The sequence below is a fragment of the Sceloporus occidentalis genome, unplaced genomic scaffold (assembly GCF_023333645.1).
Source record: "Sceloporus occidentalis isolate IW3139 unplaced genomic scaffold, rSceOcc1.0.p SCAF_5, whole genome shotgun sequence".
Classification (NCBI taxonomy): Eukaryota; Metazoa; Chordata; class Lepidosauria; order Squamata; family Phrynosomatidae; genus Sceloporus; species Sceloporus occidentalis.
In genome coordinates this window covers 34652939-34680276 of record NW_028316985.1, presented here as the reverse complement: position 1 = coordinate 34680276, position 27338 = coordinate 34652939, and the positions used below count along the sequence as shown (strand labels likewise).

The 27338-nt window shown below is 40.8% G+C and overlaps 1 protein-coding gene across 5 annotated transcripts in view; it reads left to right on the top strand.

Annotated features, from left to right (window-relative positions):
* The window catches only part of TMEM184B (transmembrane protein 184B), a 53184-nt gene that overhangs the window by 4821 nt on the left and 21025 nt on the right, over positions 1 to 27338 (top strand). For 2 of the 5 annotated variants that reach the window (XM_089528166.1, XM_089528162.1), the window contains exons 2-4: positions 12997 to 13095; positions 14638 to 14881; positions 22425 to 22590. In XM_089528166.1, coding sequence (XP_089384292.1) covers positions 14678 to 14881; positions 22425 to 22590 — 370 coding nt within the window. In that variant the 5' untranslated portion in view covers positions 12997 to 13095; positions 14638 to 14677. Of the gene's footprint in view, positions 1 to 1708; positions 2103 to 4424; positions 4619 to 12996; positions 13096 to 14637; positions 14882 to 22424; positions 22591 to 27338 lie in introns of those variants that run through there. The other 3 variants (XM_089528164.1, XM_089528163.1, XM_089528165.1) reach the window with 3 other exon arrangements.

Here is a 27338-nt window from a genome sequence, read left to right as displayed (position 1 = left end):
ACTTTTTTTAGTCAGACTAATACTATTTACTTGCTGTTGTGAACCATTTTATTTTTGTGTTGAAATCAAGATATATGTAAACTAGGATTATTCCTCAGACATTGAATGTAAGGATCACAGGCTGAAATCTTGTATATATGAAAAGAAGCTAACACTGTTGATGGTGTAAACTTTACTGGCATGTATTAATATGTGTGTTTGTATATAGATGTAGATATGTGTATCTTCCTGAAAACAGCCAGGGGCAACCGTGTTGGCCTTATAGCAAATCCAATAACATCAGATATCTGCCAAACAGTGATTACCTTTATGGGGCCAACCAAAATGCACAATAATAATAATAATAATTAATAATATTATTTATATTTCTGGTTACAACCCAATAAAAACATACAGATACAATCAATAAAATGCAATAAATCCAATACAGTATTTCATAGCAACAATATACATGCTGCAAGCTTTTGAAGCGCCACTGGCTTCTTCATCAGGCAAGGTGTTTAAAACCATACAGGAGGAAAAAAGTGAAGATGTTAGTCATAGGCTTGCATTTTGCTATTTTTGTTCTTAGTTCAGATGGTACGGAGGAGTATTTCTTGCAGGTTGGCACCTCTTCCTCCTGGCCATTTGGCTGTTGGGAGATTCTCAAAGTCCAGGAAATTTAACATTCATTTGCAACACAAAAACATACTTTCTTTGCATGGAGACATAATGTATGGTTTTTAACATCTTGCCTGATGAAGAAACCAGTGGAGCTTCAAAAGTTTGCATCATGTATATTGTGCATTTTGGTTGGCCCGATAAAGGTATCACTGTTTCATGGATTTTTTAATGTTATTGGATATAGATATGTATGTTAATGATAATAGTAATCATTCAACATAAAAATAAGAATTCCATCTGTATGCAGTTTTCTTGTATGCAAGGTACTTAAATGGTAATGAGTATTACTTCATTTATTTTAAAATGTGGTAAGCAAGCCCTGCTAGTGTGGGCATTCTGCTAATTTTGGTGAATGGTCTCCTGGATTTTTGCTCTACACAGGTTTCCCTTAACAGCACCACTGGGCCTGAATATGTGTGAAAAGGAGCATGAAAGATAGCAGACTTCAATGTAAAGAGGTTACAACGTCTTGTTGCAATTCTCTGTTCATAAGCAGTATACCACAAGGCAGAAGCAAGTCCTTTTTGCTGTCCAGGATTTGCTTGATGTTTTATGGCTCATGGAGTAGGCATTGGAGGAGATAGGTCTTCTGAGTCAGTTTTTAAGGGGTGGAAAGTGTCCTGAGAGCAGGAAACAATTAGTGTGCCCCTTCCTTTGAAAACTAGGAAGAAACAGAACTTTCATCTCTGCACTTCAGACATGAGATGAATGCTCATGACTGAAAATTTCTTCAAATGGTTATATCCTTCATAACCTAACAAACCAATACCTCTTCCAGTGTTAGGGAGTATGGCACCATCCATATGTATTGGACCATACTCAAATTCTTGACTATTGGCCTCATTTAAATTTAGCTTTTTCCTTTGTCTTCCAGCTTTCAAGGAATGCTGTTTTGTAATCGTCTGTGTTCTTCCTTTTTATCTGGTTTTGCTGAGGAACAGCAGTTAGGTCAAGGGTATGGGGCTGGCAGTTTGCATGGACTGAGTGTGATACTGATTTTGTGAAACAGACACACCCTGCAGCAGCAGCAGTGTTTGATCCTGTTTTCAAAGGAAAAGTGGCAAACTGGGACTACCTCCTCCCTTTCCTCTTGTTTCCTGTCTTTCCAAACAAAGATGGGGGGGGGGGGGGAGGACAGGCTGTGGTATGCTGACCTATTATAATGTGGGTCAGTCCACATGCACACACAAAAAAAGATGGAGAAAGAAATGGTGGAAATTAATAGAGCAGAAAAACTCTTGGAGAAAGATAGTGGTTCATGGTAATAGGGTTTCATTGTTGCATATCTGATTTAGGGTGGCAACTAGAAGGGAAGAAGAAAGTGAACTGGTTGTCTGAGTACGGAATAGTGTTCTGGAATCAAGGAAGAAGAAGAATAGACTGAAAGAGGAATAATCTGCATAGAAATGGGAGGAAGGTGCTGTCTCTGTGAACTAAAGGTAAACAGATGTGCACCTCCCTGTTTTAAGATAAACTGAGAAATTGAAACTTGGAAAGTAATGCCATTGCATATCTAAATTGTAGGGATTGTATTGCGGTCTAAGTAAGTCTGTAACACCTAGCTGTTGCGAATTCACCAAAGTTATTGATGTTAATTTCTTTCTAGATTTTAGACCACATAAGCTATTGTTTTGCTAAAGCTGGTGCAGCATTGTCTGTCTTTTGTTTCTCTGAGAACACTGCCAGCTGTTTGAATAAGAAATGATGAATGGACAGAAATCTCATGAGAATTAGGCTATTCAGTCCTCCTCAGTATAACTATAAGAGCTGCATTTGGATATTAGTTGTGTAGATAGCAGATTTGTAGTACTAATGGACAGGCTAGATGGTGTAAGTGGGCAAAATTCACATACGCATAATAAAATTCCATCAAGTGGTTTGTGCTGAGATATTAGAAGATACAGGCATAGCGTAAAATGTTATTTTCTAGACTACAGCTCCCAGAATCCCTTAGCCAGCATGGCCATTTCCCAAATTGTCTGGTGAATTCAGAGAGGTGTATTCCAAACAAGTAACTTTCTAGGTTCTGGTTTCGAACAGGTAGAGTGAACCTGTTGACATAAAGGCATATTATACTAAGCATTCTTTTGTTCATTAATCATTAGTCAAGATGAGTACAGCCTTGCCATCTGCTTTATTGTTTAGATTGCTGTTTCATGTGTCATGATGGCATGACATATGACAGAACAGCCTTTGAGTCAGTTAAAGAAAACATATGGCAGTAGATATGTTGAAGTTGGGTAGGGTTTCAACCATTCTGAGCCACATCCTTGGAAAAACTAAGGGGAGAAGTGTGATGAATTCTTAGGATAGTCTTCAAATGCAGGACCTGCTATTAGCCCTGAGGTGAAACATCTCTCTTTTTTGGCAGTGTATATATTTTCTACCCTTGAGTTAATCTCGACCCATGGAGACCCTGTAGATGAGACATCTCCAAGGTTTCTTGTCTTCAGTTCCTGCAAATTCATACTCATTACCTTTTTTATAGAGTTCATTGATTTAGTATGTGGCCTTCCTCTTTTTCTGCTTCCCTTCATCTTTCATAGCATTGTTTTCTCCAATGAATTGTGCCTTCTCATTATGTAGCCGAATACAACAGTATTAGTCTAGTCATCTTGGCTTCCAGAGAGGTTTCTGGTTAAAATGTTCTAGCACTAATTTGTTTGACTTCTTGACTGTCCATGGTATCCTTAGCAGCCTTCTCCAGCACCACATTTCAAATGAGTTGAGTTTCTTCCTATTCACTTTCGTAACTATCCAGCTCTCGCATCCATACATGGCAATAGGGAATACAGTGGCTTGTACAATTCTAACTTTTGTGCACCTTCATATCTTTCCTAATAATATTTCCCAGCTAACACAAAATGCAGCAGCTAGTTTACTGACAGGAATGCTTATAGAAACCATGTAACAATAGTTCTAAAGAGGTTGTCATAGTTGTCAATAAATTTCTGATCTGATTTCAAGATTTACTTGACACTTAAAGCCCTACATAGTTTAGACCCTTGATATTTGAAGGAACATCTCTCTTTATATCTGTGCCTACATAAGAATCGAGATCTCGCAGAGGGGCCCTCCTCTGTTTCCCATCAGTAGGAGCAATATACTGTGTGAGGACATGAGAGAGGGCCTTCACCACTATGGCACTGCAGTTGTAGACTGCTCTCCCTTGGGAGACCCAACTAGCACTGACATTGGCTTCTCTCCAATAAAATGTGTGCTTTTATAAAAGTCCTTGGGGCTTAGTTATTGCAATCGGGGGTTTGTAAATATGGGTTTATACTGTTTTAACTTTATATTATGCGGTGATTTAGTAAGCTTTAAGAGTGCTTAAATTATTTTTATTGTTTTAAAATGTTTGTTCCCTTGCATTAGAAATTGTTCTAAGTGGTTTTATTGTGAGCTATCCAGCGATTTTATGATACGAGGCAGGATAGAAGTAATGTAAATAAATAAAATAGAAACAGGGTGATGAATTTAATTGATATGAACTTAAATGAATAAGAGAATTTTTAAAAAATGAATCTGTACTGTTTCCATACATTCTGGAAATAATTACATCTTGAAAATGCAGCATAACTGGAAGTCAGACAAAAGGGCTCCTGATCCAAGGAGTTTCTATATTAAGTGCCATGAGATTTGATGTAGACGGCTGCTGCTGGTATAGGAAATGGAATAGCATAGTTTTGTTTTATTGCTGGATGCTTCATTCCTCATCTTGCAAATATTTCTATTTGATTTTTTCTTCCTGCCTTCCCTAGAGACCTACTTTTGTACAAACAGATGCAAGGAAGAACATGGAAATGATGTAAGGAGTCTGAATTGGGAGAGTCTCTTCATGTTCTGAACTTGTGCCTGGATGCAGTTATGGGCTGGGTGAGGTCTAATAAAATGAAACTATATCCTGATAAGGCACAAACCCTGTGAAAGGATTACCTCCAGATCCAGGAATCAGGTTATTGACTTGTTTTTGATGGGGTTGCATTCTTTTTGAATGAATAGGTATGTAGTTTGGTGGTGCTCTCAGATCCATCTTTTTCACTGGGTGTTTAGGAGACTTGGGTGTCTTGGAGTGTGAGTATCCATTACTAATTTTGGTTGGAGTAAAACCTTTGTGTTTTTTCCTGGGTGGGGGAACATAGCTGCTTTGGTCTGTGTGCTAGTACCCTCAGACGTAGATTATTGTAACGTGCTGTATGTGAAACACTCTTGTGTCTGTTTACAGGGCACTAATGGATAGACAGCAGGTATATTGCACACACCTATACTCTTACTCTATCTATGTTAAAAGAACTACACTGGCTGCTTATTAACTACTGAGCTATGTTCAAGGTACTCTTGCTGACATAGAAAGCCATAAAGAAGATAAGATGCAAGATAACTGGCAGATTGCCTTGCTCTATATACATCCAGCCAACCTCTGAGATCTTTACTTAGTTCATAGTGGCTCTGATTATTTTTTATTCTTTATTGTAAATTGGTTGCATTTATTTTGTGCTATATATTTTAATTATTCAGGCATACCTCAGTTAACAAACACAAAGAAGCTCCTTTTTACAAAGTCTTTTAAAGCCTACCCTAACCTCTTTTCTTCCACATCTTCTTTCCAACTGTAAGAATTTTAGCAGCATCAGTATTGGGAGGATGATGAAGGTGGCCTGGAGAAACACAGAGTTTTAGTGTTGGGTTTAGTAGCAAGTCTGCAGTTTGGATTTTTGGATCATGGTCTGAGGTTCCATGAGGAGAGACTTCTGGCAAGGGATGGGTGCATCTCACGCCAGTTGGCAAAAACCAATACATAGTCTCAAAAATTTGATCAGGAGGGCTTTAAACTGAGTTATGTGGGTGAGGGAGACAGTATTCTGGAAGGCAAAAGGGATGGAGAAAATAGTCAAACTGTCATAAAGGGAACAAGACAAGCAGGTAAAGGGGACCCATGGTTTAAGATAACTCTACACTAATGCACAGAGCATGGGAAATAAGCAAGATGAACTTCAACTCCTAGCACAACAAAGCAAATACGATACAATAGGCCTCACTGAAACCTGGTGGGATGAGTCTCATGATTGGAATGTAGGAATACAGGGGTATAACCTTTTCAAGAGAAACAGGCCAAACAGGAAAGGAGGAGGAATAGCTTTATATGTCAGGGACATTTACACCAGTGAAGAGATCCAGGACATCAATCCTGGAAGCCAGGTGGAGAGTATCTGGATAAAAATTAAAGGGCAGGGAAACAAGGATGTTATGGTGGGAGTCTACTACAGACCCTCAAGTCAGACGGAGGAATTGGATGATGCCTTTCTAGAACAGATGACCACACATTCAGAAAGGAGAGATGTAGTAGTAATGGGTGACTTCAACTATCCTGATATTTGCTGGAAGTCAAATTCAGCCAGATCCTCAAGGTCTAGCAAATTCCTCACTTGCCTCAGAGACAATTTCATTGTCCAAAAGGCAACAAGGGGATCGGCTATTTTGGATCTGATCCTAACCAACAGGGTTGACATAGTTAATGGAGTGCAAGTGGTGGGATCCTTAGGTGGGAGTGATCATGTTCTCCTGGAGTTTGTTATACAGTGGCAAGGAGAAGCCAGGCATAGTCAGACATGCATTCTAGACTTTAGGAAAGCTGATTTTAGTAAACTTAGAGAAATACTGGGGGTGATCCCATGGTCAAGAATACTAAAAGAGAAGGGGGTTCAAGATGGATGGGAGTTTCTCAAGGGGGAGATACTGAAGGCACAATTTCAAACAGTTCCAATGAGGAAGAAAAATGGGAGATGTTTAAAGAAACCAGGATGGATGACTAAGGAACTTTCAACTGAGCTAAGTTTTAAATGGACATGTATAAGAAATGGAAAAAGAGGGAAATCACCAAAAAGGAATTCAAACAAATAGCGAGCACATGTAGGGGTAAAGCCAGAAAAGCTAAAGCACAGAATGAACTCAGGCTTGCTAGAAAGGCTAAGAACAACAAAAAGGGCTTTTTTGGATATGTCCGCAGCAAGCGGTAGGGCCACTGCGTGGAGAAGATGGCAAAATGCTAACAGAAGACAGAAAAGGCAGAACTATTCAACACCTTCTTTGCCCCAGTCTTCTCAGAAAAGGCAAAGGGTGATCAACCTCAGGAAAATGGAGCAGAGGACAGAAATGGGGAATTTCAGTACAGAATAAGTAAAGAGGTAGTAGAGGAATACTGTACCTTGGTAATCTAAATGAATTTAAGTTTCCAAGACCAGATGAACTACATCCAAGGGTTTTAAAAGAACTGGCAAATGTAATATTGGAGCCATTGGTAACAATCTTTGAGAACTCCTGGAGAGCAGGAGAAGTACCAGCAGACTGGAGGAGGGCAAATGTTGTCCCCATCTTCAAAAAAGAGGACCCCAACAATTATCATCCAGTTAGTCTGACATCCATACCAGGAAAGATTCTAGAGCAGATCATTAAACAGAGAGTCTGTGAACATCTAGAAGGCAATGCCATGATCACAAAAAGTCAACATGGGTTTCAGAGAAAGAAGTCATGCCAGACAAATCTGATATCTTCCTTTGATAAAATTACCAGCATGGTAGATGAAGGGAATGCTGTAGATATAGTATATCTTGATTTCAGTAAGGCTTTTTGACAGGGTTCCCCATGACATTCTTGCAAACTAGTGAAATGTGGGCTAGACAAGGTAACTGTTACATGGATTTGTAACTGATTGACCGGCTGAACCCAAAGGGTGCTCAACAATGGCTCCTTTTCATCCTGGAGAGAAGTGACCAGTGGGGTCCCACAGGGGTCTGTCCTGGGCCCAGTGCTGTTCAACATCTTTATCAATGACTTGGATGACAGAATTGGGGGTATACTTATCAAATTTGCAGATGACACCAAATTAGGAGGAGCAGCTAATACCCCTGAGGACAGAATCAAACTTCAGAGTGACCTTAATAGATTAGAAAGCTGGGCCAAAGCTAACAAAATTTATTTCAACACGGAGAAATGTAAGGTACTGCACTTAGGGCAGAAAAATGAAATGCACAGATATAGGATGGGGGACGCCTGGCTGAATTAAATTACATGTGAGTCCAAGTAGACCACAAATTGAACATGAGTCAACAGTGTGATGCGGCAGCTAACAAGGCCAATGTGACTTTATGCTGCATCAATAACAGTATAGTGTCTAGATCAAGGAAAGTAATAGTACCACTGTATTCTGCTTTGGTGAGGCCCCACCTGGAATACTGTGTCCAGTTCTGGGCACCACGATTCAAAAAGGACATTGAGAAACAGGATCATGTCCAAAGGAGGGCTACTAAAATGGTGAAGGGTCTGGAAACCATGTGCTATGAGGAACGACTTAGGGAGCTAGGGATTTTTAGCCTGGAGAAGAGACGGTTAAGAGGTGATGTGATAGCCCTGTTTAAATACTTGAAGGGATGTCATATTGAGGAGAGAGCAAGCTTGTTTTCCGCTGCTCCAGAGACTAGGACCCGGAACAATGGATGCAAGCTCCAGGAAAAGAGATTCCACCTCAACATTAGGAGGAACTTCCTGACAGTAAGGGCTGTTTGACAGTGGAACAAACTCCCTTGGAGTGTAGTGGAGTCTCCTTCGTTGGAGGTCTTTAAGCAGAGGCTGGATGGCCATCTGTTGGGGATGCTTTGATGGACAGTTCCTGCATGGCGGGGGGTTGGACTGGATGGCCCTTGCGGTCTCTTCCAATTCTATGATTCTAAACAGCACAATAAAATTTGGACTGAGAAAGGATGAGATTCTAGTTGATCTTAATTTAGCTGTGTGTGCCTGCCTACAACAGGAAAGATAAACAGTAACTGTCTTTTACTGAACAAGCATAAACAGCAAAACAGAGAAAAAAGAAGAGCAGCTAAGACTGCATCACCAGCTATCCAGAATATGTTAAAAGGCACACAAACAAAATGGAAATGGTAAAAAAAAAATGGAGGCAAGTGAAAGAAAAAAATCTGAATGCATTTTGGAAGAAGGCTTCAAGTGGACTCTTGAAAGTTCAAAATGTTTTTATCTACTTATGCAAAGTTTATTGAGCCTGTGGCTTCATTTCATTTGCTAAAACATGTTGAACTGCTCTTCTTTTTTATTTTTGTGATATATGTGCTTTGAGATTTTATTGTATTGAGTTATACAATGGGAGGTCCTGGAACCTCAATAACAATGTTGGAAGATCTTTGATCTTTGTGGTTAAGGGGTACCATTTGCTGCTGTGCCTTAGGGAAGCTAAATGTTTTAGTCACAGTAGAAATTTGAATGTGCATCCATGCATCCATATTGGGGCATTTGGGAGCAAGATCATGCCTCAGAGTTTGAGATTACTTATCCTTGTTGTGTGCATGGTTTCACTTTGGGAAAGTGTATGAATGTTCTGAAGGACAGTTCCACATAATGAATGATATGTTAGGTTTTTTTACATCTAGAGCCTTTTTGTCTATTTGTATGTGCCTTCAGGTTGCGTGACTCTATTAATCTCATAGTGTTTTCTTAGGCAAGGAATACTCTGAGATGGTTTGCTATTGCCTTCCTCTGAAATACAGCTGAGAGCAGTTGATATTACTTGGCAGTCCCCCATTCAGTTATTAACCAGGCCTTTGCTTCCAAAATAAGATGGTATTTGATGTCTTCACGGTAGGGAAGTGAAAGTGGTTGAAGCCCACCAGTCACAAAATGGTAGTGCAAGAGCAGAACAATTTAAAAATAGTGGCAGGAAGAGGCAGAGTTTGGCATAATTAGTAGCAATTATTGATACGTTTTGCAATCATACTTATCCCAGTCTGGAAACAGCCAGTATTTGCTGCAGTTATTTCTTTCTGTTAGGGATTGCCATACTTCAGCTTCCCCTCAAGTGAATAACAGACATTAGTTCTGGAGGTCTGTCTCATGACTCAGTCTCCTCATTTCAGGCAGAATCTATTGCTTTACGTAGAGATAATATTTGCTTTTATATCTTACTTCCCACTCTTTGTGCCTCTCAAAGTATCCTTCCTAATTTTCTGCCATTTTTTCCCTTTTCTTCTTTCATACTTAACTTGTACCCTGGATACAGCTGCCAGTTTATTCCATCCCTTCCCCCTCTTGCTTTTATATTTACTACCTCATATAACAGCTTCCCTCTTCTATTCCCTTCCCCTCTATTCCCAGCTTTTCAAATGCTGGCCATGGTGATAATGACAAATATTAATCTTCTAATTTCCTCCACCACCACCACCCCGTCCAACTTCTTTCACCTTGATGAGGAAAAGGCTCTCTTCTTTTTACTCCCTGGACTTACATCTTCCAGTCACTTTTGCTCAGTTCCACCTTTCTCCTCTCTTCCATCATCCTACCATGCAGGCATATGCATGTCACAAGTTGGCCAGTTTCTGAACCAGGTTATTCTTCTGAGGTGGAGGAGGTAAGTGCCAAAGCCAATTGGTGCTGTTGCAGTCCCACATGCTTCTTCTCTCCCCCTCCCAATACACACACACACACACACAATCAATATGTGTGTGTGGAGGGATAGGGATTTGGGTATTTTTAATGTATACCTTTTTAACTGTATTTGTTTTAATGCTGTAATCTGCTTGGATTCCCTGTGATTAAGCGCAATATAATAATAATAATAATAATAATAATAATAATAATAATATGCAGTTTGGAGAAAAATCCTCTTTGGGGCAATCTACAAACATAAACACATAAAACAATAAAATATAAAACACATTTTACTTTTCGCTTCCCCTTTTCCCATTCTTTCTCCTTCTTCCCCCACTCTGTCAATCTGTTGTTCATTTCTGTTTCTTTTCCTCTAACTTTTCATGCTACCATCTTGCTTTCTGACCATCTCCTACTTTCATGTGTTCCTGCAAAGTATGTATGCAGGCACCTGCTGCTGGTGTCAAGTCCGAAATATAAGGCAGTGGTCCAGGGCAGTCCATATTGGACAGGTTCAGTGCTGGAGTATGCAGAAACACAGAGTATGAGTCCTGGCTCACGGTTTAACAAATACTGACATAAAATACCCCACTGCTTCAGATCTCAGGTTTATAAAGTGTATGGTCTGTCCCAAGATTACTGTTTTGTGCGAATGGATGCTAGCAGTATACTGGATATAACAACATCAGATCCATCAAGCTACCCAAGGGTCCCTGTTCTGCCAATGGGAACGATGACTATTTGAGCACATTTACATATCTGGATACATGGCAGCCTTAAATATGTAATTTCAAGGATATAGTATTTGTGACTTACAGTCACTGCTCTACTGAGATGCATCTTTGTTGATATAAATGTTGCAGATAGATATGTTTTTAAAAATATTTTAAAGCAGAGGGAAAACATATTGACCAACAAGTGGATGCTTTATTCCCAATCTGCATGCACTAGGGGGCAATGTGTGTTTCATGTATTGGCTCTTGGCCTTTGATATTTGGATATTTAGATATCTGCCATTTAAAAATACATTTTACACTATCTTTCTTGTTTCTTTTAAGGAAACTGTTGTTTTTCCTGGTTTGGGAGAAGTAGCAGAATCTAGCAAAAGTACACCATTGAGTCTTGGTTCAGATAAATGTGTTCTGTGTGGATAATAATAATGCAGTGAAGCACTGGGAGCCTTCCATCTTATTGATCTGTATAGTAATCCTACAAGTGTTATTGTTTCTAGATTATAATGGGAACAAAGATGAAATGGTTGCTTGGCTAAACCTTAGGTCCTAAAGCCACCAAACTTAAGTCTGTGGCAGAAAGAAGAATTCCCTGAGGGCAGGGAACTGTCTGATTAAAAATAATATTGTAAGCCGCCCTGAGAGCCATAGGGCTGAAGGGCGGGATATAAATACCTAAATAAATAATATGTACTCAGAAGCCCATTGTATTCAGTTGGATCACTTTCAAATTATTAGACATAGGATTATATTCTTAGCTGCCATATTTGTGTAAAATCCTCTATTCCCACTCACCACCACTTAGTTGTAGACACTCATATAGCTTTCTTAACAGAAACTAAAGGGGCTTTATCTCCTCAGACTCACAGATTTTTCCTTTTGAAAAATTCAAGCCTGGTTGGCTTGGCGCTCGTCTGTAGTAAATCCTTCCTACATGTGCACTTCATAGGCTTGGCAAATTAACCACTCTTAATTGAGTCATGTGGGATCAAATCTGTAGAATGTTGTCAGAAGGAAACTAGTTTCCTCCAGACCCAGCAAAGGCCTCTCTCCATCCTGTTTGCAGTCTTCCAGTCCTCACTTCTTTCTGCGGAGACTTTCTATTGCTCTCTTGAGATTTCCCTTTCTGACTTTTTCTCCATACATTACAATTTCATCTCCCTCCCCTTCGAGCTCCAGTTTTCATGCTGTCACATTATATCTAGAACATCACTACAATGCCTCATATTCTTCATGCCCTTTGAATCCTTGCTCCAAACTCACTTCTTGTGCAAACTTTCAGATTTGATTTTGAATCTCCATGGTCCTATCTCTTTGTGCTTTATTAATAGTCAACCTCCTGTGCCTTAGCCCCACTATTTCTTTACTAGCCATGTCTTCTTCTTACCCTTTCAAGTACTAGCTTGTCATTTGATGTAACCTATAATTTGATATGTGTCAGGTTGGGGTGGGGTCACCTTTCAGTCACTTGCCACCAGCCAACACAGTCAATGCAGAGAAAAATATCCTTCCACCTCTGAGGCCAGTAGTTGGTGTGTGAAAGTAATTGTGTGCAACAAGAGCTAGGTTAGGTCCAACACACTTGCTTTAAAGCTGTTGTGCCAATTAGGTGTGTAGACGTTGCCAATTCATTCCTTGTATACTGTAAGTAGGGATTCTTCCATCTCCATCCTTTATTTTTCTTTCAATTAAAAAATAAATTTGGCCAGAAAGCTTTGAAATTAATTCACTATTGGGCAAAGACTTATGAGAAATGTTACTCTAACTGTGCAATTTTTAGTAATGAAAGTGACTTATTTGAAAGAGAGAGAGGGGGAAAAACTGGAATAGGAATCATTATATAATGAGTGCAGTGGCGCTGGCCCATCTATAAAAACAAAATAGATCTGTTTTGAAAGGAGTCCAGTTACTTCTGTCCATGTGCTTACCTTATTTGCTCTTTTCTTATAAGGCAGAGGAAAGCAAAATACAAGAATTATATGTTCAGTTCTTTTTATAGTTTGCTGGCCTTGTGATGACAGACATGATCACTGAATATAGAAATGCTCCTTTGTTATAAACATTTATGATTTATGCTTAATTGTGCTTTATTGTGTTAAATACACAAAGAAAGATGAATAATGCAGATAAAGTATATTGACATTTCTGTTCATCTCTGATTTTCTAGAGCGAAGTATTTGCATATGATCACATTTCAAGACTATCTGCTCTTCTCAGCTGCTGATGTATCTTTTCAATTTTCGTGTGATCCTTACAGTGAACATAGGTAATGATAAAGAAAATCCCAATCATAATTTTGTTTCCTTGCTTTTAAACTAGATGTGTGTACTTAGTTTCTGATTGTATCAGAATACTCAGAGCAGAAATTGAATGTTCAATACTTTTGGAAAATGGGACATGCTGTATCTGTTTTAATATTTGTACTGACTAAACACAAATACAGAGGAAACTAATAATAGAATCATAGAGTTGGAAGAGACCACAAGTATCTTATTGTACAGTTGCTGCAGGATCATCATGCTGAATGGCTTTACTAGGTTTCAGACTTCATAGCACAGCCTTTCAAGTTCTCTAAAACAACGTTTCTCAGTTTTAGGAGAGGAGTGGTGGTTTTTTTTAATGTTCTAGGGTGCCTTGCACTACAACTGTGCCCATAAGGTGGAGTTGTTTTTCCCTGCTGCCGAAACTAGCCATGGACCGGCAGCCAATGGCTCAGAGACCAGTCCAACACTACTTTGAATACCACTGCTATAGAACTCTACATCAGGCTAAAATAAAATAATACTAATACTAATAATAAAAAGAAAATCAAGGGATGGGGCAGATAACAGAAAAGTCCAAAAATTAGGCCAGATGTTGTGATCTTGAAGTCTGCAAATACATTTAGTTCCGAGATGGAGATTGCAGGTCCAAAATAGGCCAAAAATTGTGTCTTTGGGCCGATCTGGGGGTATGGCATTCAGATAACGCACGTTCCCGGATTGGGCTGAAGCTGAGCTGTGGCAAACCAAACCCAGGCACAAAAGGGGTGCAAAAAGTGCTCCTTGCTGGCTGCCTTGAGACCATGGCGTCTGGTCACTGCGATCCATATTGTTCAGGATGTGCTCGTGGCTGGATTGGCCAAAAGGTGCTCCATGTTGCCCATCTGCTTGAGGCCCCAGACTGAGTGGATCACTGGCAAATATTCAAGGGGTTTATACCTCACAATGTATACCCGGAGAAAGAACCAATAGCTTGTTTTTATTTCTGAAAATACAAAGGTGGCAGCAGCTCAGAGATGGACTTAGATGTTCTAGTATGAATAGGCCACATTGTTCTAGTAAAAAGCAAGTATAAGCATACCTACATCTCCAATAGAGAGGGTTTTTTTGCCATAACTAAAGAGAAGAGATTAGTAAATTTAGAAGCACCCAGTTCCTTTCACTGTCTTAAGGAAGCCTCATTTAAATGTTGTGTCTTTTAATCAATCAATCAATCATTTATGTGAATCTTTGTGTACACACTTCAGAAAAGAATATGATTGGATGCTAAAATAGTGTCATAAATGCAAAACTATTTTTAATCAGTTTCCCAAATTTCCCTGAAATTTCAATTTTGTTTTCTGTGGGTCAGGAACAGCCATGCTATATGTTATATGGACTTCAGTAATTTTCCCTAAATATTTCCTGTGTATTGTTATAATTGAAGACATTTAGGAGTTTTGATAGAAATATTTTATAAATGTGTAGGATCCATGTGGATGTTTCAATTATGATTAGTTGTTGAATCCTTACTGCTGAATTTCATATTCTTGTTGCTTTCCCCTCAGGTTTGAAGGACCCACAGCTACGTGGTGACTACAAGAAGACATGATGATTATAGTGACTGGAGTCATGTCAGCACCTGAGCTGGGCTCCCCAGACAGCACTCCTGTTGCAACACCCAATTTATCCTGGATGCCTGAGGATGGCAGACCCACTGCTGTGGAGCAGCCAGTATTTCTAATGACTACAGCTGCCCAGGCCATCTCAGGTTTCTTTGTGTGGACAGCTTTGCTCATCACCTGCCATCAGGTAAACAAAACAAAACTTTAGATTGTGAATAGCACTTAGGGGTACAGCAACTTCCTTCAGATCCAGATAGAATGGCAAATGGTGGGGATTATGGTACTTGTGGCTGACAATATATAGAGGTACCACAGTAGATATCTCTGTTAGAAAAGCACTTTCTGTTCTGTTGCTGCTGTAAAAGTTCAGCATCTTCAAGTGTGGTAGAGAGGGCTGCAAGCATTCATGGGATGGTTCCTGCTGGCTTTGCTTTGGTATAGTTTACATTCCTACCTTTAGGGGGAGTCTTTGGATAACCAGTGTAAAATAGTATTAATATGTGAAGCTACAGAGGTCACTTTGTTATTAGCAAATGTGAAGGTTCTCAAACATGAAATGGGTCCTTCAACTACAGTTAGGTTGTCTGCACCATATCAAGTTTCTGTAGCCTTGCCTGCTATGCATTTTTGCAATCTTATCTATGGATGGAGCTTGTTGCCCATACAGACCTCTGTTAAATCGGTGCATGATGTTATCTACATTTATGCAACAGGTTCTACCCATTTTATGTGATGTTATGGCATGATACATATATGAATAACTTCCATTTCTATTTCCACATTGCATGCATGTGAAGCCACCCTGTGGAACAAGCCTTCCAGTAACTGCATTGAAAGAGAGTCAGGGGCTTAAAAATTGCAATATGTGTTTATTAGATAGGAAATATGTATAGCAGTTCTTTGCAGTGGTAACATGGATTTTTTCCCATAGAGTATTGAGTATAGAAGTGATGTCATTAAAAAGCATCTAGGTTCTTGAAAAAGCTGAACCTTGGTGTTCTGTCAGTTGTGTGTGAAAAAAACAAACCTCAGACTTGTGTATACTGTACCAGTGTATAAATGAAATTAGAAAATTTTCCATAATTTTTTTTTTACTATCTTGCTGTCAAGCTTGTAACACCTATGCTTGGCCTCACAATTAGTCCAGGCAGTTGCGTATAGGAAAAAGCAAGGAAATACCATAGTTGTGGAAGATCAAGCTTCTGTTCTGTCCACCTGCTAAAACTATGAGACAGATTGCCATGACAGGCCCTAGGTGGGTAATCAGTCTTTCACTTCCAGAGGCATGTAAGTAGTGCATCATATTTCCATCATATTAATGTGGCTGGCTTTGGCATGCTGTACATTTAATTAAGGGGAGACAGAGTGAAGGATATGTAGATTATGATGATGAATGATGCTTCATGGATGTAATAACCCTTTAGCTCTCTCTTCCAGTTTTGTACTTCTGTCCATTTTTAGCTTGTGGACTAAATAGCCACTTACTATTTTAAATTTCTACCTGTGGTTTCTGTTATGTTAATGAACAAAGACTTTAGCAAGCATGGTTGAACTGTGATAAGCAGTTCAGTGGAACACACTCCCTCAGAGAGTGGTGGAGTCTCCTTCCTTGGAGGTCTTTAAACAGAGGCTGGATGGCCATCTGTCAGGGATGCTTTGACTGAGAGTTCCTGCATGGCAGGGGGGGTTGGACTGGATGGCCTTTGTGGTCTCTTCTAACTACGATTCTGTGATTCTAAGCAGTGGAGATCAACCCCTCCCCCCACCGTCTCCTGCTGTATCCAGCTTTCCTACTGTAAGGCTCAGCCAATATATTTCATCAGGGTGCTGGGTGCACGTGGATACAAGACAAATTTGGCATTCTCCTGTAATCCTAGGATAATGCTATCTTGATGAGTAATACATAAGAAACCTTGCAATTTATCAGCATGTTCAGCACCTCTGTGTTTATGAATGACTTTTGATTAGAGCAGTGATGGTGAACCTTTTAGAGGCCGAGTGCCCAAACTGCAACCCAAAATCCACTTGTTTATTGCAAAGTGCCATGTTCCTCTGGCTTTCTAGTAACAAACTCTGGCAAACTCTGTGCTGGAGTGACAGCACATGTGCCCACAGAGAGGGCTCTGAGTGTCACCTCTGGCATGCGTGCCATAGGTTCACCATCACTGGATTAGAGAGTTAGATTGCATGTTGTGGAAGCAACTAGTTGAATGAGATGTAAAGTTGGATTTGTTGCTTATGAATCAGAATACGTCCTTATCTGGGATTTACTCAGATAGTAGTGATGAGTTCTCTTGCATCAGAATTAATTGGCCGTCTCCTAGATGTCCATTGAGATGGTCTTACTTGCAGTTGGTGTACAATCAAACTACTGATCTCTTTTGTGCAAGACCAGAGATTTGTATCTGATGATCTCATTATGAAAGTCATTATGAGCAAAATGTAGGCATGAACACTAATTTACCGTGCTATAAAAGGGAGAGAGATTTTTAGACGATGGATTAATCTATAAGCAGAAAGTATAAACTGGCAACTAAAATGCTCTATGTTCACAGAAAGTATGTCTTTTGAACATCACGTGCTGCATATTATAAGATTCATGCCCTTCTTAGAAGCTTCTTGGAGGCCTTTGGGGAAGTGGGAACTAAATAAAATATTGGTTTGATTTCTTCTTTTCTGACAATGTAGCTGTTCCTACACCTTACAGTTATATAGTAACCAGAAATGGCCAGCTCAGAGATGGTATGCTGGATTAATATAAACCATCGCCACCCTCAAAGCATTTTCCTTCTTTATTTCCTTGTATAAACATTAGAGAGCTTTCTACATTATTAACCCCAGTTATGAGGCCTGGGAGTCAACTGAACTAAGATGCCCATATCTTTGTGAGTATTCTGTGTGACTGACTGAATATATCTGCATGATAAGGCAAGGGGATAAAGGGTACTGTGTTAAAGCTAACCAGCCACAGTCTCTCTTATCCTGAAACTACTTTCATTTGAAGTAGATTTTGACTAGAATCCAGCTGGAGCACTATGATAGCCTAAAAATTATTGCACAAATGATTGTGCTTTCTCCGTGGTTGCACAAGCACACATATCCACCTCTCTCACTTTCAACTTGGTGAGTAGAAGCTGATCAGCCATTGAGCAACGAATGAGCTCAACACCTTGGCACCTGTTGCACAATCAATTGCACAATTGTGGAATCCAGTATAACTGTATGTTTCTGCTGTGCTAAATGGGTATAGAATTTTGGTGTTTGTGTTAGCTTCTCTAGCACTACTACTACTGAAGCACTTTTTTTTTTTTATCCTTGGGGGAGGAGGGAGTTTTTGAGGAAGGGTGGAAGCCAGCTTGTCAGGAGTTTGTAGACATGGTTTGTTTTTGGCTTGGGGAGGGTTCGGGAGGTGCGGCTGTGTTAAGCGGAGCTCCTATAGATGTAGTGTGGGGCAGGGGGAGATTTAGCGGTAGGAGGGTGGAGACATATTGCAAGCGAAGGCGGGATCGATGCATAATATCTATCCCACCTTCCATCCACTCTCCTAACCAAAGAGGTCTGAGGGTCAGTCCAACTGTACCACAATCCTTGTCTCTGCTCCTATGCAATGCCAGGTCGGTCAGAAATAAGACCCACATTATGTATGATCTTCTGGAAGATAAGAACTACGACCTGGCTTGCATTACTGAGACCTGGCTTGGGCCTGAGAGTGAAGCGGTGTGGGCACAGGCCCTCCCTGCCGGGTACTGAGTTAAGGACCAGATCAGGGGGAGTGGGCGGGGGGGGAGTGGCCTTGATCCATAAGAACACGCTTTCCCTCACCAGGAACCATGTGCGCCAGATTGACTCCATCGAGTGTATGTACTTGACCCTGAAGGCCAAGGACAAGTTAGGGATTCTATTGGTCTACAGGCCACCCCGTGCGCTAACAGATTCCCTGGCCGAGCTGACACAGCTGGTCTCAGAGCTGGTGCTGGAGTCCCCTAGGCTTCTTGTCCTGGGGGACCTCAACATCCCCTTCGATGCCAGTTATGTTCCAACCGGTGCAGCTCGGGATTTCATGGCTACCATGACTGCCATGGGCTTGTCCCAATTGGTGACAGGGCCTACGCATTCTGCCGGTAATACACTCGATGTTGTCTTCTGTACGGACATGGAGTCTCCGTGGGCAGAGGTAACGAATACCTCTGCCCTGTCATGGACGGATCATTTCTTGGTTGAGGTGAGTATCAAGGCTGCTATCCAGATCCCCCCCGGGGGTGGTGGACCTATTCGAATGGTCCACCCTCGAAGGTTGATGGAACCCAAAAGGTTCCAGGAAGCCTTAGAGGGTTACTTGGTTGGAACTGACGGCGATTCTGTTGATGCCCTGTCTAACACCTGGGATACTGATCTCTCCAGGGCTATATACAGTATCGCTCCCAAGCGTCCTTTCCGGCCTGCTTCCAATAAAAAGCCCTGGTACACGGAAGATCTCAGGGCAAGGAAGCGGGCTGCGCAACGACTAGAGCGCAAATGGCGGAGACATCGGGACTTAGCCGACAAGACACTCCTAGAGTCTCATTTGAAGGCCTATGGAGTGGCAATAGGTGCAGCTAAGAATTCTTTCTATGCTGCACGTATTGCGTCCGCGGAGTCGCGTCCAGCAGAGCTGTTCAGGGTTGTGAGAGAGCTTACTCAACTGGCTCCCCCCCTGAACCCACTATTGGAGCCATCTAAAGCCTGGTGTGATGAGTATAACAACTTCTTCGCGGATAAAATCTCTCGGCTAAGGGCTGATCTTGATGCTGTTATTGGTTCAGAATCAGGAGTAGAGGCATCCAGAGCTTCCGTGGACTCAGTTATACTGGATCAGTTTGAGTCTGTTAGTACCGAGGATGTGGACAGGATCCTCAGCAGCGTTAGGAGGACGACCTGCTCTCTCGATCCCTGCCCTTCTTGGCTGGCAGTTCAAGGGGGAACGGCGATAACAGAAATGTTGCGTCGAATTATCAATTCATCTTTCAGGGAGGGCTGTTTTCCATCTAATCTTAAAACGGCCATTGTTAAACCTTTGTTAAAAAAGCCCTCCCTAGACCCCCTAATTCGGAACAATTATCGGCCTGTGTCACTGCTGCCATTCCTAGGGAAGGTGATCGAGAGGGCGGTTGCCTTCCAGCGTCAGAGGGTCTTGGAGGATACGGATTATCTAGACCCATTTCAAACCGGCTTCCGGGCGGGCTATGGGGTTGAGACTGCCATGGTCGCCTTGGTCGATGATCTCCGTCTGGGCATGGACAGGGGTAGCGTGTCCCTGTTAGTGCTCTTGGACATCTCAGCGGCCTTCGATACCATCGACCATGGTATCCTTCTGGAGCGCCTGGGGGAGTTGGGTATCGGGGGCACTGCTTTGCAGTGGTTCCGTTCCTACCTCTCGGGTCGATTCCAGATGGTGGAGCTGGGGGACTGTCGCTCTGACAAGAGGGCCCTTACATCTGGGGTCCCTCAGGGAGCGATCTTGTCCCCTATGCTATTTAACATTTACATGAAGCCGCTGGGAGAGATCATCCGGAGACACGGGGCGCGGTGTTATCAGTACACTGATGACACCCAAATAGTTTTCTCTGTGTCTCCAACTGCTGCAGTGACTAGGGATGGCATCTCTCCGCTCAACGCCTGTCTGGAGTTGGTAATGGGCTGGATGAGGGAAAACAGACTCAGCCTGAATCCAGGGAAAACGGAAGTACTAGTGATAGGTTCCCCTGGTCCCGGGAAGGAGGTTTGTCCACCTGTCCTGAACGGGGTCACGCTCCCCGTGAAGGACACAGTTCGCAGCTTGGGGGTGCTTCTTGACTCGTCGCTCCACTTGACTCCTCAGGTGGATGCGACAGTTAGGGGCACCTGCTACCAGCTTCGGCTGATACGCCAGCTGCGACCCTACCTGGACCGGGGGAGCCTTGAAACAATGGTACACGCGCTGGTAACCTCTCGACTTGATTTCTGTAATGCGCTCTACATGGGGCAACCCTTGTACCAAACCCGGAAGCTTCAGTTGGTTCAGAATATGGCAGCCAGGCTGGTCACTGGTTCTTCCAGGGTTAGCCATATAACACCTATCTTGAAAGATCTGCATTGGCTGCCTATTCGCTTCCGGGCGCAATACAAGGTGTTGGTCGCGACCTATAAAGCCCTAAATGGCTTGGGCCCAGAGTACTTGGAGGACCGCCTCTCCCCATATAATCCGCCCCACACTCTCAGGTCAGGAGGGAGACAACTTCTGCGAGTTCCTGTGACGAGATTTGTAATAACTTCGCAGAGGGCTTTTTCGGTCGCTGCCCCGCAGTCCTGGAACTCTCTCCCTATCGAGCTCCGCTCAGCCCTCTCCCTTGAGTCCTTTAAGAAGAATTTGAAGACCCATTTGTTTCGGCAAGCTTTCCCTACCATGTCTTGAATTGTTATCTGCTCCTGTAATGATGTTTGATCGTGTTTTAGCTAGGGGGTTTTATTGATGTTTTTATTGGTTTTAAGTTAGGAATGAATGATGGCTTTTATGATGTTGTATGGTTTTATCTTGGGGGGTTCCTATGTTATAAAATGTATTGTTATTGTTTTTGTTATTATTGTTAACCGCCGTGATCATTGGAACGGCGGTATATAAATAAACCTTCATTCATTCATTCATTCATTCATTCATTATCAGAATTATTGTACATAGCCAGCATTTTGGTGCATTCTCCTTCTACATTCAGTGAATAATTTTTTAAATAAGTAAGCAAGACAGTTTACTCTGTAAAGTAGAATATTTAGAAATGTTAACCAGTTCAGTTACAAAACTTCAAGTGAACATTTTGGCTATGGAAAAGCCAAATCATCATGATGTAGTAATAAGAATTCTTAATTTAGAAAGATTTCCTCATACAGTATATCACTTCAAATTAAAATAATACTTTAGGCTAATCCTTGCTTTTGCTTTCTGTGGATCTAAAACATTACAAGTGGATGGAATTATGACGTCACATAGAAGGTTTTATTACTATACATTGCTGGGAATTTGCACATCATGCGTAGCTTTGTATGTGGGCAAGCATGTACAGGTACATATGCTTTTAAAAAAAAGTTTTCTGGTGAAGCTGTGAGACAGGCATACAGTATATAGATTGTCATTCAAAATGGTAACATACAATAGCTTTATGGGCATACTGTAGTCCTTTAGTTAATAGGAATGTGTCTAGTTCTAGATTTCCATAAGAAGGTGGATATGACAGCATACTTTAATGCTGAATAAATGGCAACCAAAATAATCTCTTTCAGGTACTCTATTCTGGTTTTGTAGCATTAAAAATGTAAACTTTTTAACTTTTGAAATACCATTCATACCAAAGATGTATTTTTTTACATCAAACTCTTAACTGTGCTTTATGCATGACAGAATGTGATATGGAATATTCAGTTGATTATATGTTAGGGCAATTTATATATTTATAACCATTTTACTCCTTGGCAATTATTCCTGTAAGATGATAAAGAGTAGCTGTAATGAGAAGTAGAATGCAGGCCTCAAATCAATTTACTATATTAGGTTATAACTCCAGAACACATGGTGAGAGTCACAATGCACCAAAGTAAATAAAAATGCTTGCATGTAGTTTAACTTTGCATCCCCAAATTTCCAGGTATCTCTCTTTTTCCTTTCTGGCTTGTTCTTTGTTGTAGTTTGACTTTCATCCCATTCTCAATTTTCTCTCATCCAGATCTACATGCACCTGCGCTGCTACAGTTGTCCAAATGAACAGCGCTATATTGTTCGGATTCTTTTCATTGTGCCCATTTATGCTGTTGACTCATGGCTCAGCCTCCTTTTCTTCACCAATGACCAGTACTATGTGTACTTTGGCACAGTGAGGGATTGCTATGAAGGTAAGTTGTTGGAGGGCATGGAAAAGGGAAGGAGGAGGAAGTAATTTTAATTTAGCCTGGAATTGTGGGAAAGAAATAGCTTTACACAGTTGTTCTAGAGATCATAACTTTGAAGTTTGTACCCTTGGAGAAGTCAAGGCTACACTAGAAAAACTCTACAGGAATAGTGAGTTGTGGAGAGGATTGTTAGGCTTCCATCAGTATGGCAGAAAAGGAGTCTACAACTGAATTGGTAGGTACTACTCCCCTGGTGCACCACTCCCCTGGTAAGTAGTGATTAGTTATTGGTGAGTTATCCAAAGCTAGTTATTTAACTTCTAGAAAGTAGTCCTTAGCTTTTTTATTCTATTTATTTTTTATTCTTTTAGTTAATTACAAGCAACATCTGAATGCTACAAGATGTAGTATAGAATACACTTTCCTCCCATCAATCTGGTTTTTACTTGCAACATCTACAACTGAACACGGTGTAACAACATGCATCAGCACTTGGACTATGAGATATTTGTCCTACTCCATTTAGTAGAGCCAAAACTCTGTAACTATAAAAATAAGTAATGATGTAACAGCTATACTGCAAAATGAGCAAAATTATCCTTTATTTAGTTACAGTTGTAATGTAATGCAGCATACCTTAATTATTGGGGGAAAGAATTAATTCACTAGTTCTTTGTAATTTGTTACTTATAACTTCTGGGTGAGGCTTGATCAAAGGTAATAAAGTCCGTCCTTGCCTTACGCGGGGGATCCGTTCCGGACCCCGCCACATAAGGTGAATTCTGCCTATGCTCAAGCCCCATTGGAAACAATAAGGCTCGTGTGCAGCGGCGCCACGGGCACGCATGCCCATTCATTTGAATGGGATGCTGTGCCCTGCAGCTTAAGCGCGTACGCTCAAGACCTCATAAAGCGCACCCTCGTGTAACGCGGGCACACTGTATTTTGTTAGAATTTGTGGGTATTTTCCTTTATGGTATAAGAAAGTGTTTTTCATCTGAAGTAAACAACATTGGCACATAATTAAGAAATGGAGAGACAAGAATAAATGTGCATAGAGAGGAAAGACTCCTTTGGCTGTGGTGACTCATAAAATGATGCCAATAATTTTTCATCAGATAACAATTTATGACTGAATTTTTCTCAACAGACTATTACCAAGTCATTATGGACAGTTCTTTTAGGAACTTGGTAGGTCAAGCCAGATACTGGAGGAATAAGATTGAGGAGTAAGGGGACCCTGCAGCTGGCCAGCTGCTAATCCCAGATCTCTGAGATGTGCCTTCAAGGAAGTTTTTTTAAAATTGTGTATTCATCTAGAATGTAGAAAGTTATTCCAGAAAATCAACTAATTGGATTATTCATTTCTGAGAGTGAGATTCATACTGTTACCGTTACCAACATTGGTAACTCATTCTATTGCATGTCAACATTAATGTTTTCCACTTTCCTTTGAGATTAGAATTGCCTCAGAAAGATTCCCCCTGGTGCATAATGGTGGTGATTTTTAGCTCATTTCTCACAAACCGATTTCTTCTGTTGTAATGTAAACTACAACAACATCCCAGCTGTTTGGGCCACATGCAGCTCCTCTAAAAGCCAAATATTGCTCTAGGAAGCTTCCTAGAAACACTAATGTAATTTCAGGAGTCACATGCATTCTATAAAGCTATAGCCTGAGCACTCTGGTGCTGGACTTCTTGGGAGCTCTAGAGCCATAGCTCTATAGAGCATTTACCTACTAGGAAGTTACATGACTAACTCTTCACAGAGTATTATTAGGCTTCTGGAGGAGCTGTCCTGTGCCTCCTAGTTTATTATTATAGAATTCCTTTACCTTGAAAGCAAACCTGAAGCAAAAAATTTCATCAACATCATGGTATTGTTCTTTTGATTTTTTTAGAACAGAAACCCTCATTCTACACCAAATTCTGTTTTTTAAAGCAGGGCATCTCTCCCCCATCCAAGCTGTCTCTGAGCATTCATTTTCTGCTGTTAATTGCTACATTCTGTATAAGACTTCTTTCATGGAAATAGTGCAATAATTGCTACTTATAAAGGCCTTGGGTGCATGAACAACATAAATCTATTGGAGAGATCCATGGGGCTGTTCATGCCTGTGACAATGCACTGGGACAGTATAACAGATGGCAAATGCATGCAGGCACAGTCCAGAGGCCATCTTTGTTTGGTCTGGTTTTCCCATTCCTCTGTCCTCAGTTTGTGTATGTGTGTGTATACAAAGGCATAGCAGGAAGCAGGCTGCTCCGTGAAACTCATCTCCTAGCAACAGCTATTATCCCCTTTGCCTCGCCTAGGGAGTTTGCAAACATCATAACATCTGCTTGGAGTGTCAGACTACTTTCTAAAGTTTGCCAGCTTGGTCAGCTTGATGGCCTTTATGCTGATGAGTATTGTTTTCCTCCCCCACCCTCATGTGCTGTCAATGTTCAAAACAGTTTCAAAACTGTAGGAAAAGGGGGGGGGGGAGGAGATGGTGAGAATCTGACTTCATTTCAAGGGAGATTTGTCCTTTGGGGAAGACTGCCCTTGAAAAACATTTAATTAAAATATCCAGTGTTTAACGTTAAATTGATTTTTGTACCAGCCAGTGCTTCAGAAAGTATATGCATAGTAACTATGTATGTGGTTTCCTATTTTCAGTTGGATCTTTTGACAACCTGATGCTGAAAGAAGAACTGATGATGTTCTGCTGTTGCCATGTTTGCAAATTACACAGATAAGTTCTGTTAATTCAAGGAGGAGAATGCTCTTTCTGTAGACAAGGCTTGGAACTGTGCATGCATTTGAGAGGTCCCAAGTGTACTTCATAGGCAGGAAGAACTGACAAAAGAGCGGATCCCTTCTTGAACTAATGAAACATCTTTCTAATCTGCAAGCATCAAAAGAGCAAGTTGTCAGAAAGTGTCTCTCTGGAAAGGTGGGGGAAGCCTGTAATTCTACAAATTGACATGTGTTCTAGAAGATAAAATTCAATCTGAATTGTGAACTGACATTTACCATATATGTGAAAACTCACTACTGTTTATGCATTTGTTAAATCTCCAGTGTTAGATGATATTTTTTCCATCAAAATCATATGAAACTCTAGCTTTTAAAGCTTGTGCTCTATGAACATGATAGTACAGTCATTCCTCCATATCCATGATTTTTTATCCATGGATTCAAGCATCCACTACCTGAAAATATTTTTTAAATGTATACATTCCAAAAAGCAAACTTTGATTTCGCCATTTTGTATAAGGGACACCATTTTACAATTCTATTGTATTTAATGGGACTTTAGCATCCATGGATTTTGTTATTCATGGTGGGGGGGGGGGCTTGGAAGCAAACCAATGGATACCAAGGGATCACTGTACTATTTGAAGATAATAGCCATTTTAATCTATTCCAGCCTAAAAATATACAATGAAATATTGTAGCACATTTGAGACTAAGGACCAAAACACACTGCAGAAATAAACTAGTTTGAAACTGCTTTAACTGCCTTGTCTCAGTGTTAGTGAATTCTGGGATCTGGAGTTTTGTAAAACATTTAGCCTTCTCTGACAGAGAACCCTGGTGCCACAACAAACTACAATTCCCAGGATTCCCTAGCACTGAGCCAGGGCAGTTAAAGCAGTCTCAAACTGGATTACAAATCCCAGGATTCCCTAGCACTTTGTCAAAGGGTTGAGGCAGAACCTAATAGGCTTATTCTACAGAATGTGTGTTTGATGTTTCCCTGGTCAAGCTTAGGATGGTAGTAGCTGGTCAGTTTTTTAGGTAAAAGACCCTTAAGGTTGACAGTGCTCAAGGAAGTTGTATGACACTTTCTCATCAACTATATCATCAATATCTCAAAATGACACTAGGGAGCACTGTGACTCTATCATTGGTATATAAAGTGGACCCTTTTTATCTTTGGGGGTTTGGTTCAGTAGCCACCTGCAGATGGCAAAAAACGCAGATGTTCACACCTTTTTAGTCATATTATCCTGTGGCATCAACATGTGTACAGACGTGTCAGTATGTCTGTGTGCACATGCCGCCATTGATTAATATGACTTGTGGTGATCCATGGGAAGTCAGATCCATGGAACGCCAGCCCACTGCTATAAAGGGTTCACTGTAAAATATAATGAAAAATGAGCAAGCCTTATATTTCTTGTTATCTCAGAGTGCTTTGAATAATTCCATCAATTAGTTTGATATAAGGATTCTGAGACACACTTCAAATGTGTCATGTAGATCTTGGGTTTTATCTTGCTAATCTTTTGTTTGGCTATAGTCAGATGTCCATTTAGTCTGAAATTGCAAACTATTCTCCCCTTATAGAAAGATATAACTTTAATACACAGACAGTGGTCATAGTCTGCAGAACTTGGCTTGTACTGTATATGGAAAATGAGCAAGTTAAAATAGTTGTGGATTATATTTCTGTCTAATGGAAACATTGATCTGCTGACTTGTTCTGTTCTGTAATATCACTGGGAAGATGGGAAAGGTAGTTTCCCCAAATAACAAAAGGTTGTTTCCCCTGCTTCTTCCTCCACCTCACTTTACTCCTCTTGTCTTCTAATTGGCTCATTCCAACAGGGGAACTATTTTACTATGAGTCACCTGTAACCATGCTAGGGAGCCTGTGGCCCTTTTGCTGTTGTTGCAGTTAAATTCCTCTCATGCCTCACTGGCTACAGCTGATGGGAACATCTGAAAGCCCAATGTTCCTCAACCCTATTATAAAT